Source organism: Myotis yumanensis, unplaced genomic scaffold (assembly GCF_028538775.1).
Source record: "Myotis yumanensis isolate MYYU_CA2020_CCGP unplaced genomic scaffold, mMyoYum1.0.hap1 SCAF_9, whole genome shotgun sequence".
Taxonomy (NCBI): Eukaryota; Metazoa; Chordata; class Mammalia; order Chiroptera; family Vespertilionidae; genus Myotis; species Myotis yumanensis.
In genome coordinates, this window is record NW_027223760.1 from 23,459,641 (window position 1) to 23,471,649 (window position 12,009).

General features: G+C 41.9%; 1 protein-coding gene across 2 annotated transcripts in view; it reads left to right on the plus strand.

Moving 5' to 3' along the window:
• Positions 1 to 11,141, plus strand: part of KLHDC10 (kelch domain containing 10) — a 53,118-nt gene extending 41,977 nt beyond the window's left edge. For both annotated transcript variants that reach the window (XM_070423892.1, XM_070423893.1), the window contains exons 6-10: positions 833 to 917; positions 1,966 to 2,032; positions 2,801 to 2,848; positions 5,124 to 5,263; positions 5,873 to 11,141. In XM_070423892.1, coding sequence (XP_070279993.1) covers positions 833 to 917; positions 1,966 to 2,032; positions 2,801 to 2,848; positions 5,124 to 5,263; positions 5,873 to 6,082 — 550 coding nt within the window. In that variant the 3' untranslated portion in view covers positions 6,083 to 11,141. The remainder of the gene's footprint in view (positions 1 to 832; positions 918 to 1,965; positions 2,033 to 2,800; positions 2,849 to 5,123; positions 5,264 to 5,872) is intronic.
• The last annotated feature ends 868 nt before the right edge of the window (positions 11,142 to 12,009 follow it).

The window sequence follows — 12,009 nt, forward strand, 5'->3', positions numbered from 1 at the left end:
TCATAATACTAAAGGGATCAATACAACAAGAAGATATTACCCTGATAAACATTTATGCACCCAATGCAGGAGCACCCAAATACATAAAAAAAAAAAAGTCAGAGGAAAGGCGGCCTTAGAGACAGGTTCAGGGGTTGCTGGCGCTGCTCATTGCTCCCCTGGTTGCAAGTCTCATGGGGACCCTTAGAATTTAGGAGAGAAGTAAAGATCCATTCAACGAACATTGCCTAGCCCAGTGGTCTGCAAACTGCGGCCCCTTGAGTATAGCTCTTCCACAAAATACCACGTGCGGGCATGCATGTACAGTGCGATTGAAACTTCGTGGCTACACTCAAGGGGCCAAAGAGCCGCATGTGGCTCGCGAGCCGCAGTTTGCCGACCACTGGCCTAGCCCTTCCAGTCCTTCCTTATTGCACACTAACACAAAGCCATTAGAAGTCTCATCAGAGCGGTACAATGTTAAGGTGCCAGGAAAGGGAAGAAAGGAAGGCGTGGGCCTGCTCCAGAGAGAGCCTGCAATTATCTATAAATTTTTAATGGAATTATAGCCTATCTGCTCTTATATAACTCTCCCCCCCCCCCCCCCCCAGTTAGTGACATAAAAACAACTTCTCAACATATTAATTATTCTGTATGCCAACATCTTCTGGTTACATACTAATCTATTTTATGTATATTCTATAATTTATTTAACCAATTCACATTATTAAACACTTAGCTTATTTCTAATAATTTATTGTTATAAATAATAATCCAGTAAGAAGCCTAGTGGCTACATCTTAGGTAGATCATTTTTCACTTAATTATAAACGTATTTTATTGTGTATTTCAGATACAGACATGAAATTGCACATGATGGACAGAGGATTTACATCTTGGGAGGTGGTACTTCCTGGACAGCTTATTCCTTAAACAAGGTATATATATTTTTTTTTTAAAAAAGAGAGAGAAAAGAGGGAGAAGTATAGAGGGAGGCATGTGCTATGCTAAGTAAGATAATTCTGTTACTATAGATATCTTCAGTTTTGAAAAGGTTCTTCATTAACATCTATTTTATGTTGCATGCTCTTTATCATGTAAGGTTGAGCTCTGTGCCCCTAATATGCTCTCCATTTGACAGCTGCATTATCGCACATTGAATATACTTCATGAAAATTATCCTCTCACTCTGGATGAGGAAAACGACTAAAAGGAAGAAATAGTAGCTTGAATGGAGCAACTAATTGGAATTGGAACCAGCATTCTCAGAATGTCACATCCTTATCCTCATCAGTGCTCTGTATCTAAAAAGAACAGGCGTTTTTAGGGCCATGCATCACTAACTTGAGAAAGCTGAGCTCTGAAGGACTTTCAGTTCTTCCATCCCTGTGGCATTTCTAAATGCACGTATCCAGGGGAAATCTAAAGTAGGATGCAGAACTCCTGGTCTGTCTGGAACCTTAATGATCTTTTCTCAGTTTGGTTAAAACTGCATTCGGGTGCTTTCTTACCAACATTTGCTTTATTCTTTTTCTTCTTCTTTTTTTTTTCCTAAGCAGTTTGCATATTTTTTTAAAATTTCTTTATTGATTAAGGTATTACATATGTGTCCTTATCCCCCCTTTTGCCCCCCTACCCCCCACTCATGCCCTCACCCCCCTGTTGTCTGTGTCCATTGGTTAGGCTTATATGCAACACTTGCTTTTTTCTGTTATAAAATCATACATATTTATTGTAGAAAATGTGGAAGTTGCAAAATTCTAATTTTTTCTTCATTAATTTCCTTTTTTAAAAATATTGAGATAATCTATGTGCTTAATTTTTAACTGTTAATGTTTTGTCTTAGAATTAGCAATAAATCAGATAAAAACAGGGAAAAAAGACTTTTCAAAAAAGAATATATGTTTGTACAGGCTGTTGTTTAATATCCAGTTTTCAGGCTAGCTAACATTATCTGTGTGTATCTTCTTTTTCTCTCTCTCCAAGATCCATGCATACAACCTTGAAACAAATGCATGGGAGGAAATTGCAACAAAACCCCATGAAAAAATAGGTAAACTTATAGTATTGACCCGTTTATCTTTAATAGATGTATTTTATACTTTACTTGTTTTGGAAGGGAAAAATTAATTTCATTGAGTTATATGACAAGTAAAATATCTGTTGAACTGTTATTAGAAATTACTTGTATTCCTGAGCCCAATTCTTCTTCTTCAGCAGTTGAGCAGAGACTTTTTTTAAAAAAATATATTTTATTGATTTTTTACAGAGAGGAAGGGAGAGAGATAGAGAGTTAGAAACATCGATGAGAGAGAAACATCGATCAGCTGCCTCCTGCACATCTCCCACTGGGATGTGCCCGCAACCCAGGTACATGCCCTTGACCGGAATCGAACCCAGGACCTTTCAGTCCGCAGGCCGACGCTCTATCCACTGAGCCAAACCGGTTTCGGCTGAGCAGAGACTTTTAAAGGGAATTGCCGAATTCTGTGCAAGTGAGGGATTATGGGTGGGATAAGAAATAGATACTTAAATCAAGATCTGTCTACCTGTTTGTGGGTAAGAGGGCGTGGGAAACCCATTAGTAACCTGACCTCTGCCACCCCAGTTTGTTTTCCTGCACCTTAACATTGTGCCGCTCTGATGAGACTTCCGATGGCTTGTGTTAGTGCCATAAGGGAGGACTGGGAGGGCTGGGCAGTGTTTGTTGACTGCAGCCAAGGGGTTGTTTTAGGTGAGTTGCTCGTAGGATGTCTGTCACTGTGTTGTATCAGTGTTACCTCTGTGATCAACGGAATTTCTGTGCTTATGTGTCTGGCAGGTTTCCCTGCAGCCCGAAGATGCCACAGTTGTGTTCAGATAAAAAACGGTAAGGGTTCTAAATAACTCCCTGGTTCCATTTTTGTAATTATATGTACGGAGAATGCCTTATTTCCTAATGATAGCAGCTCCTTACAAGACACATAACTCTGGGAACAGTCTGTTTCTTATACTTTCAACTTAAGAGGAAATTCATAAAGTTATGCTTCTCTCAGCAGTTTTTATAAAGTCAACTCGTATGTTTGGGTTCCTTCAGTTATCAGAGAACTCAAGACTTGGTGATAAATAAATAAGCTTTTATTGTACCCCCTGATTTTCAGCACCCCACTGCAGCAGATGTCAGTGGTTATGGTGGGGAACAATAGAGACCTCAGTGAACATTGTATTAAAACTTAATAACTCCTTCTGGAGTATTATATCGTAAAGTTTATTTTGTTCTCTGTCTGATGCCAAACAGAACTAGGAGCTTATTCCTGGGCCATTTTACAACAAAGGCATTGTGTGGCTTCAGAGAGCAGCTGCAGCTACTTTATCTAAGTGTGATAAGTGACTCCTCTTTGGATAACCTTTCTGTCTTTTAATTTACAGCTTATTTTATAGTTTGATATAGCACCTTAAATGTGTTTCTGGGAGGAAGTTGTATATAACTGATTTGATAGCCTGTATCCTTTCAGCAGCTTAGTTTGGATTTTCCTGGGATTATGCTGCTGTCTCTCATACAGAGGTTCTTTTTATTATGCTTCTGCTTTTTGGATAAGATTTACAGATAGTGGCATTGTTCAGCTTTGCCTCTCTATGAATGGAGCTGTACTTTTCTTGAATCCTAGTCAAAATGGTTTCCTGTGTATTTTATCGTTTGTTTAAGTATTGGCTTCAACTTAATCAAGACTTGAAATAAGACAGCTATTATTTTGATTCTTTGAGACCAGGCACCATACAGACGAAATTCAGCCTTAGTTCTGGGCATTTAATTTGAAGGCTCACATAGCCTTTGTTACAAGTTGTCTAATTAGTTATAACTAACTGAATTCATAAAGCCAAAACAAACAAGCGCAAAGAAAAACTTTGATTTTGGGAAGGTTTTTTTCCCTCTGATGTAAATACACATCGAATGGGTCTTCAGACTGTCCTCTTTGGGCTGAAGAAAACTTGGAAGAGCCTCATTTGTGCCCCCAATCAGAACAGCCCAACAAATGTTTCTCCTCGGGTTAATGTCTACATAAAGAGCATTTGTCTCTACGTGCAGATAAGTCGATTCTTTTCAGGACGTTATTTAAAAGAAGAGTTTACAAACTGATGGTCTGCAGATGTGTTTTATTTGACTCATATGTGTATTAAAGTTTTTTTGAATTACTGACTAACACTTAAAAATCAAAATGCTTCACTTTTAAAGAAATCCAGATTTCTTTTTCTTCCCTGGGAACCCAGTGTGTGATACCAGATTTCTTGCATGATTACATGAGGTGTCCAGTGGAGGGATGTAGTTCCTCTAGCTGAGAAGCTTTGCTCTTTTATTTATTTACTTTAAAGAATAGTTTATAGTTTTGCTCAGGGATAGAGTGTCGGCCTGCGAACTGAAAGGTCCCAGGTTCGATTCCAGTCAAGGGCACATGCCCAGGTTGTGGGCTTGATCCCCAGTGGGGGACTTGCAGGAGGTAGCCGATCAATGATTCTCTCTTATGGATGTTTCTATAACTCTCTCCCTCTTCCTTCCTCTCTGAAATCAATAAAAATATATTATAAAAAAATAGTTTACAGATTTTTAGAGAGCAAGGAAGGGAGAGGGAGAAAGAGAGAAACATCAATGTGAATATCGATTGGCTGCCTCCTGCATGACCCACTGGGGATCAAGCCTGCAACCTGGGCATGCACCCTTAACTAGGAATCGAACCGGCAACTTCCTGGTGCATGGGCTAACGCCCAACCAACTGAGCCACACCATCCCAGGCTAGATTTCTGTAAGGCAAACCTGGCCTTAAGTCTGGCATGGTATTGATCACCTGGAGCCCCACTGCCATCTCCCCTATGGAGCATGTACACTCCTGTTTGTGCCCTGGACCTTTTTACTTCTTTCTATGCCTGGCACCCATAGGTATCGGAACCCAGACATGAAGCCTCCTCAGAGGTTTGCTTCCTTTGTCCTAGCAAAGATCCCAACATAGTGTCCATCGAGGGACAAGGTGGCAGCATGAGGAGGCCCACCCAGCTGAAGTCCTCTGTGGTTTGGGGAAATCTGCTGAACTGGTCCCAGGTCAACTAGCCGTGTGCTAGGGCTGTGGTTCCTTTTCTTTGTGTGATCTTGGCTTTCTCTTTTTGTTTGATAGATGTGTTTATTTGTGGGGGCTATAATGGAGAAGTGATCCTGGGAGATATCTGGAAATTGAATCTGCAGACTTTTCAATGGGTAAAGCTCCCAGCTACCATGCCAGAGCCCGTTTATTTTCACTGTGCAGCTGTTACACCAGTAAGTTTTTATTTTCATATCTTCCTTACATAGTTGCCGATAAGGAAATCTTTTTAGGAATATTAGCAAGAAAAAAAGATTCTGATATCAGCAGATTCTGGATTAAGAATGTGTTTTTAAAACATTCTTCCAAAGCTAGCGCTTCTTCTGAGAAGCGGGGAGAAAACATCATATACAAGTTTAAGAGAGCAGCATGAATGTAAAAGAAGTGCTACGTGCAGCATTCAGGCCCTGACAGTGCTATCAGAGGGGTTTCCTGGGACGGCAGAATAGATTTACCCCATGATGCCAGGTTATTGAGAGTTCTTCTAGTTTTTTTTAACGCAAAAACCTTGATTTTCATCTCTATATTTCCAGTATTGGGCACAATGGAGAGAAACCTTAATGTTTGTTGAAGTTGTTGAAGTAAAAAAACAATCTATAGTTTTCCCCTTATGATCTCATTCATTATTTAAACCAGTCTCGATCACTGCACTACGTTGGGATCAGTGAGAAATTTTTTGTTTCACCTCATCTCAATTCAGCCCACTTTGAATTTTTTTTCTTTAGTCTTAGTATCTGTTTCTCTCCCATTTGAATTTATCCTCTTCGACTGCCATTTGTTCATAGGCTGGTTGCATGTACATTCATGGAGGAGTGGTGAACATCCACGAAAACAAACGGACTGGCTCGTTGTTTAAGATCTGGCTGGTGGTACCTAGCTTGCTGGAACTGGCATGGGAGAAGCTGCTTGCGGCCTTCCCTAACCTAGCCAACCTCTCCCGAACACAGCTTCTGCACCTTGGACTCACACAGGGACTCATCGAGCGCTTGAAATGAGAATTTCTGGACTGTTCATTGATACTGGAAATGTTAAATTAAAGAGACTCCTTTATTTATGGGCAGTGTAGAATGTGCTACGAAGAGGATTGGTTACCCTGATCAAGGCCTTATTCAGAAAATACATCAGATGCCTTTCTGTACATTGGTTTTGGTTTTAAGTTTATGGAATCTCACTTTCCCTTGTGTTTCTTTCTTTGCTTTTCTCCCTCCCACCCCAATACATACACACACACTCACATACTCCCTCTTCCTTGATGGCATTGAGGGAAAGTCTGAAAGTACCTTAATAATGTTATGAATCAAGATAAGATAACGAATTTTTTAAAGAAGTTTTGAACATATGACCATGTCAGCCAATGCTCTATAAATTAAAGCAACATCATCAATGAAAACAAAAATAAAATTAAAAAATTTTAAATCCTGCAACAAGACGTTTGGGGGATAGAACAAGAAGGCTAACCTTGAGAGACTTGCAGATTGTGTGTAAAGCTAGTGTTTAACTTACGGCTTTCAGAGATACATCTGAAGAGCTGGTTCTGATGGCCACAGTGGCATACATCTTGCTGCAGAGATACCCAAACCTAAATTTTGACTTTGGAGGGAATTTAAGCAGCTCAGCAACTCTTGATGAGTGATTTCTTTTTTCATCCTGTGGTGCCAGCACGCGTTAGAGGTGGCTTGTCAGAAGACTTACGTGTGTCATAGCGGTGCTGTTCGTTGTGGCTCTTAGAAATTAGGACACCAAGAATGCGTCAAATCAAGAAACAATGGTGGTCCAAGTTCTTTGAGCAGTTTTGAAATTCTCCTGTGCTTATTAATGCTTCAAGTATCACTTTGGCTTCTTCTTCATGGGGAATTGTAGACCCTAAATATGTGGCACAAATGCTGTGGGACATAAATGTAAGCTCATGAGAGGCCAGAGGAGAGCAGGGCCGGGAGGGCTTCTGCTCTGGGCTGAGAGCTTCGACTGTCACGGTGCCCATTTCCTTTCAGAACTTGCTGCTTCTCTAACTCTGGGCCATGCACCTGCCATTTTCTTAGGTGACAGGTTTATCTCTAGAAAGCCAATTGGCCCTTGATTTTTCTCTTAGTTTATCGCCTCCTTCTCCATCTGCTTTAATGTGCATAGTGCTGTGAGTACTTGTCTGGTAAATGGATAAAAGGTCCTGGGGGAAAAAGCCACAGGTCATCTTTCCTGAAGAAGTAAGCATCATTTTAAAAACTAATAAGAGAATCCCTGGTTAGAGCATCCTCCCAGGACCTAAAGGTCTCGGGTTCAATTCCTTGTCAAGGGCACGTACCTCAGTTGCAGATTCAATCCCAAGCCCTGGTTGTGGTGTGTGCAGGAGGCAACCAGTCGATGTGTCTCTCATACATAGCTGTTCTCTCTCTCTCTCTCTCTCTCTCTTTTACCCTACCCCTTCCACTCTTCCACTCTCTCTAAACAAACAAAAAAACTAGCATGAGGAAGGAATGAAACAGGATCATTCGCTTTTTGGTGCGAAATTTTAGTTCTGGTTTGTTTTGTGTTGTTTTTAATTCTAGGAAAGAAATGACTTAAGTTTTCACGTGCTCTGCCATCACGCTGCTAAAGTAGTCCAGCATTTGGAAGGCCTTGGGCGTATGAAGGTGCTGAAGGCACACAGTGCTGGTCATCCCGTTGGTTGCCTCACCATAGGAGACTCGGGTGAGAGATTTAGGACACATTTTCCTTTAAGTGCCTCTTTTTCACTTAGCTTTTAAAGTTATTCTTTTTCCTTCATCCCAGAAGGGATATCTTTAGCTCATGTGTGGATTTAAAATCACCTTTGAGTTAGGCCTAAAAGTTACCATTGAATGTTCAGTGCTAGGGAAGAGAAAATTGTGGCCTCTAGACTTGAACTCCTAACTTGCAGGCCTTATTATAACATCCCGTCCATGTAGGGTTGAGTTTATGGAGCCTGTGTTTGGCAAGGTCTTGTCATAACCATTCATCTCTGAGTTTGGGTCCTTCTGCAGGGAGTGAGGGGTGTGGAGAGAGGCAGGAAAAGGATCCAGTCCTCTAGAGGCCCCACCCTCATTTTGCCATGACCAGTCTGTTTGGCATTAACTTTCCATCCACTGCTAGGCTTGTTGCTATGAGGAGCTCTCTCCAGAGCAAGTCAGTCTGAGCAGCCCCATTAATTCAAAACAAAGCTTTGCTGCATGACTCCAGTGTCGTCTCTGGATCATCGGGGGAAATATGTCTAGGATTAAACAAGTCGTGCAGTCTAGGGTGGTGAACGGATTTTGTCATGGATTTACATAGGGACCAAAGACTGAGTGCTCAGCCTCTGTGCTTCTCCTTTCATGGTTCTTGGGGTATAAGTAGGTCTCTAGTTCTTCTACACAGAGAGCTAGAAAGGAAGCCTGGCTCAGTCCACACTTGCTGGCATTCTTTTTGTAAAGCCGCCTAAGGGCGGTTGTCTTTGAGGTATTCTTTGGAGGCCTGACATCCAAGACCTGTGTGTGACGTTTTCATACAAGTACATATCTTTGGTCCAAAATGTCTTCTTTTAACATAACACTAGTGAACATGATGTAGGATGACCAACTCTGAGTGCTGTAAACTACACTTTATGCACATGTTCTGGATGCCAAATGAGACTGTGTGAATGATGACTTAAATGTAGATGACTAGGATTTTATATAAAGGGCCACCAGGCATTGTAGTATATCTATAACCAGCTTTTAAAGTTATTCTTGAACTTTAACTCTGAATTCCTGACACTTACTTGATTTAGGAAAGTTTATGCCTGCTGCTTCTCCACCTCTTTGAGGTGCTCCCTGCCATCTTACTGCAGCCCTGAAGTTTAAGTGCAATATAAAGAAACACATATGGATATGTACAGATTATATGTAGGATATGACTATAAGGCAGGTAGCCAACTTCCTTGGGGAAGCCAGCTCATCACTTTGGAGTCAAACTGTAACCAGAATTTGAGTTGGGATCGGCTGGCTTAAGCCAACTCTTGGTAGAGCTGGATTTTCAAGTCAGTGTTTTGTTACTCCAGTCCTTGGGTTTGTTAGTGTTGAGACTTCCCCCAGTCATCTTTGTACTCTCTCGTGTTTGCATATCTGCCTACATTTCTTTGCCCAGGAACAAGGAAGTCTATCTGTGAGAGTTTCCTACGTGGAGAATTAAAACCCAATATTTAATACTACCAGTTCTCCCATGTATATACTAATTTATCTGTGAATGTCAGACTTTAAGTAAAGAAAATCATGCTTTCTTAATTTAATAGTGTTTTCCACATCCTGGAAAAATCTATAACACAATATAGACTAGATTGAAATGTTAGCTATTCTTCAGGGGCCAAACTGAAACCCTTTCCACTGGCAGAACCTTCTTTTTTCATGGTCCTAGTGACATGATGTGAAACTTCCCTCTAAACTATTCATGTCTATGACATAGCTAGATTTAGATGTATAATAAACATTAACATTTCTAAGCAAAGGTATATTAACAGTGACCTTTGGTTACCCAGAGTAGCAAGAGTAAAGCACAGATCATTGAAATCCATAGGTAATCAGTGTTTCAACTTTTCTATCACACTTGATTCATATAGAGTTTTTCCTTCCTACCCCTTTCCCCATAAGCACCTTTTCTTCAACGGGTGGAGCTGTGAGTGGTTAGAAATGGAAAAGGAAGAATCCTGGTCGGGTTTGGAAACCAGCAGATATAAAAGCAGCCTGGTCAGCTTGGGCAGTCTGCTGACATGAGGACCCACTGGTGGTAATCCTGAGTTTAGCTTTAGCATCGTTTCCTGCCCTGAGTTCTAGACCATCTGTCGTCTAACCATCATAGAACTCTCAGCACCTATGGGAAGACTACGCAGTGTGTGAGGAGGAGAAAGCCCATCATGTCAACACACTTCTTGAGCTTTTGACATGTACTTGCTTTCCCACTATTCATGCAGGAGTCTTGGTTTTTCCTTTCCAGCCATATTGCTAAGCATGTAGGAAAGGTTGAATTATCTTCGGAGACTATGTTGTCTTCTGTAAAACCCCCCGTCTTTCGGTGGTCTTACAGACATCTAGAACGAGGCACAGGTGACTGAATTGCCTACCTGACAGCACTCTGATGTAGCACAAAATGCCATTTTCCTTATTCTTCATTGTTCTGGCATTGAGCTTCAAGATGGGCGAGGGTTTATGGTCTCGTGATCATAAGCTCCAAAAACTGTCACCGTTAGCTTAAATAGCTTTGGTTCCCAAAATAACTGAGGACTGACTCTCGGAGCGTTGGCCAGGCCTGAGGTAGACTCAGTCGAGGTCTGTAACCTCTGCATTCCGTTCATCGCCACCAGATCATGCCCAGCAATGGTGTGTCCTTCTAAGGTTGTTAGGTTCGGTGGAAAGCAACCTCCTGTCTTGTCTGATGTTATAAAAAGAAGTTCTGAGTTGTGCTTCAAAAGTGGTGCCATCTTTTTAGTATAATTTTCATGTTTTTAATTTCCCCCCCCCACTTTTTAGAAGTTTCTTAAGGGCCCTGCTTAGTGTACAGGGTGAGTCAGAGGCAGTCTCACCAAGCTTAGTCATTGCTGTTGTACTAGTTGCACATGTAGAATACAAAGGAGCATCAGAAACACACTGACCTTCTCTAGAGCCACTTTCTTGTACAGAGTCTGAGCAGGGACAGCGCCAGCATCTCCCTGTAAAGGCACCTGCCAATGAGGATTTTCTGGAAGAACCTCGGCAAGAAAGGGAAACCTCTCCCACACGCAACCTCTGAGGGTGAGCCTGGGCGTGGCTCTTCGTACAGGGTATGCTTAGGCCACGCGATGCTCGCCTTATTATAAAGCTATTGCCACAGTCCCGTCAAATAGTGTGGAAGTCCTTTTGCAGTCTGGTGTGCATGCCGTATGAGCAGGACAGCTTTTCCACCTTACCCGGTTTCCTACAAACAGGTAGGAAATATAGTGAATTTACCCTAAAATGTCCAATCTGTATTTATGTACCTTGTCAGTGTTTTGCTGTTGGTTTTCTAAAAATAATATGATCAATAAATCATCCAAATCTATTTGGTTCAAGGCTACCTTGATTGTCTGATGGTAATTTGTGGGTATGTGAGCTCACCTATGGAACCTAAGCATCAGTCACCACCACCACCTACTTTATCACCCCACCAGGGTCCACTTTTCTCTCTTAATTTCTGTGGGTCATCCACCTTCCACCCCCTCACTGGGGGCTGCTGCTCCCTGCTTCGCATCTGGAACTCCTGGGCAACAATAGTCACTAGTCCCTTCAGGACGTCGGCAAGGGTGTGACTGTGGGGCAGGTCCCACTCCCTTTTACTCCCCACCCGTATGTTCCGCAGACTGCCACTAGACAAGTTTGTATGGACGAATCAACACTTTTCTTCCTTCCTTTTTTTTTTTTTTTTTTTTGGTGCCCTGACTAGGAATCGAACCCGGGACCTATCAGTCCACGGTCCGACTCTCTATCCACTGAGCCAAACCGGTCAGGGCACATCAACACTTTTCTGAATGATTGGAGGAGCCACAGAGAATTGAAAGGGGAAATTGTGAACTTGTATATACAGAGTCACGACCGTCTTTATGATTCAAGGGAAAAAGCCCCAGGAGGAGTTGAGCCCTTCATGGGGGTCCTTTGGGGATGAAACCAGTTCCTACTTCTGGCTTTGCTCTTCCACACGTTTCCCTCTGCAAACCTGTGCTTCGCGTCACTTCACCCTCTAAGGCAGCGGTTCTCAACTTGTGGGTCGCCACCCCTTTGGGGGTCGAACGACCCTTTCACAGGGGTCGCCTAAGACCATCGGAAAACACATATATAATTACAGATTGTTTACAGTAGCAAAATTACAGTTATGAAGTAGCAATGCAAATAATTTTATGGTTGGGGGTCACCACAACATGAGGAACTGTATTAAAGCGTCGCGGCAC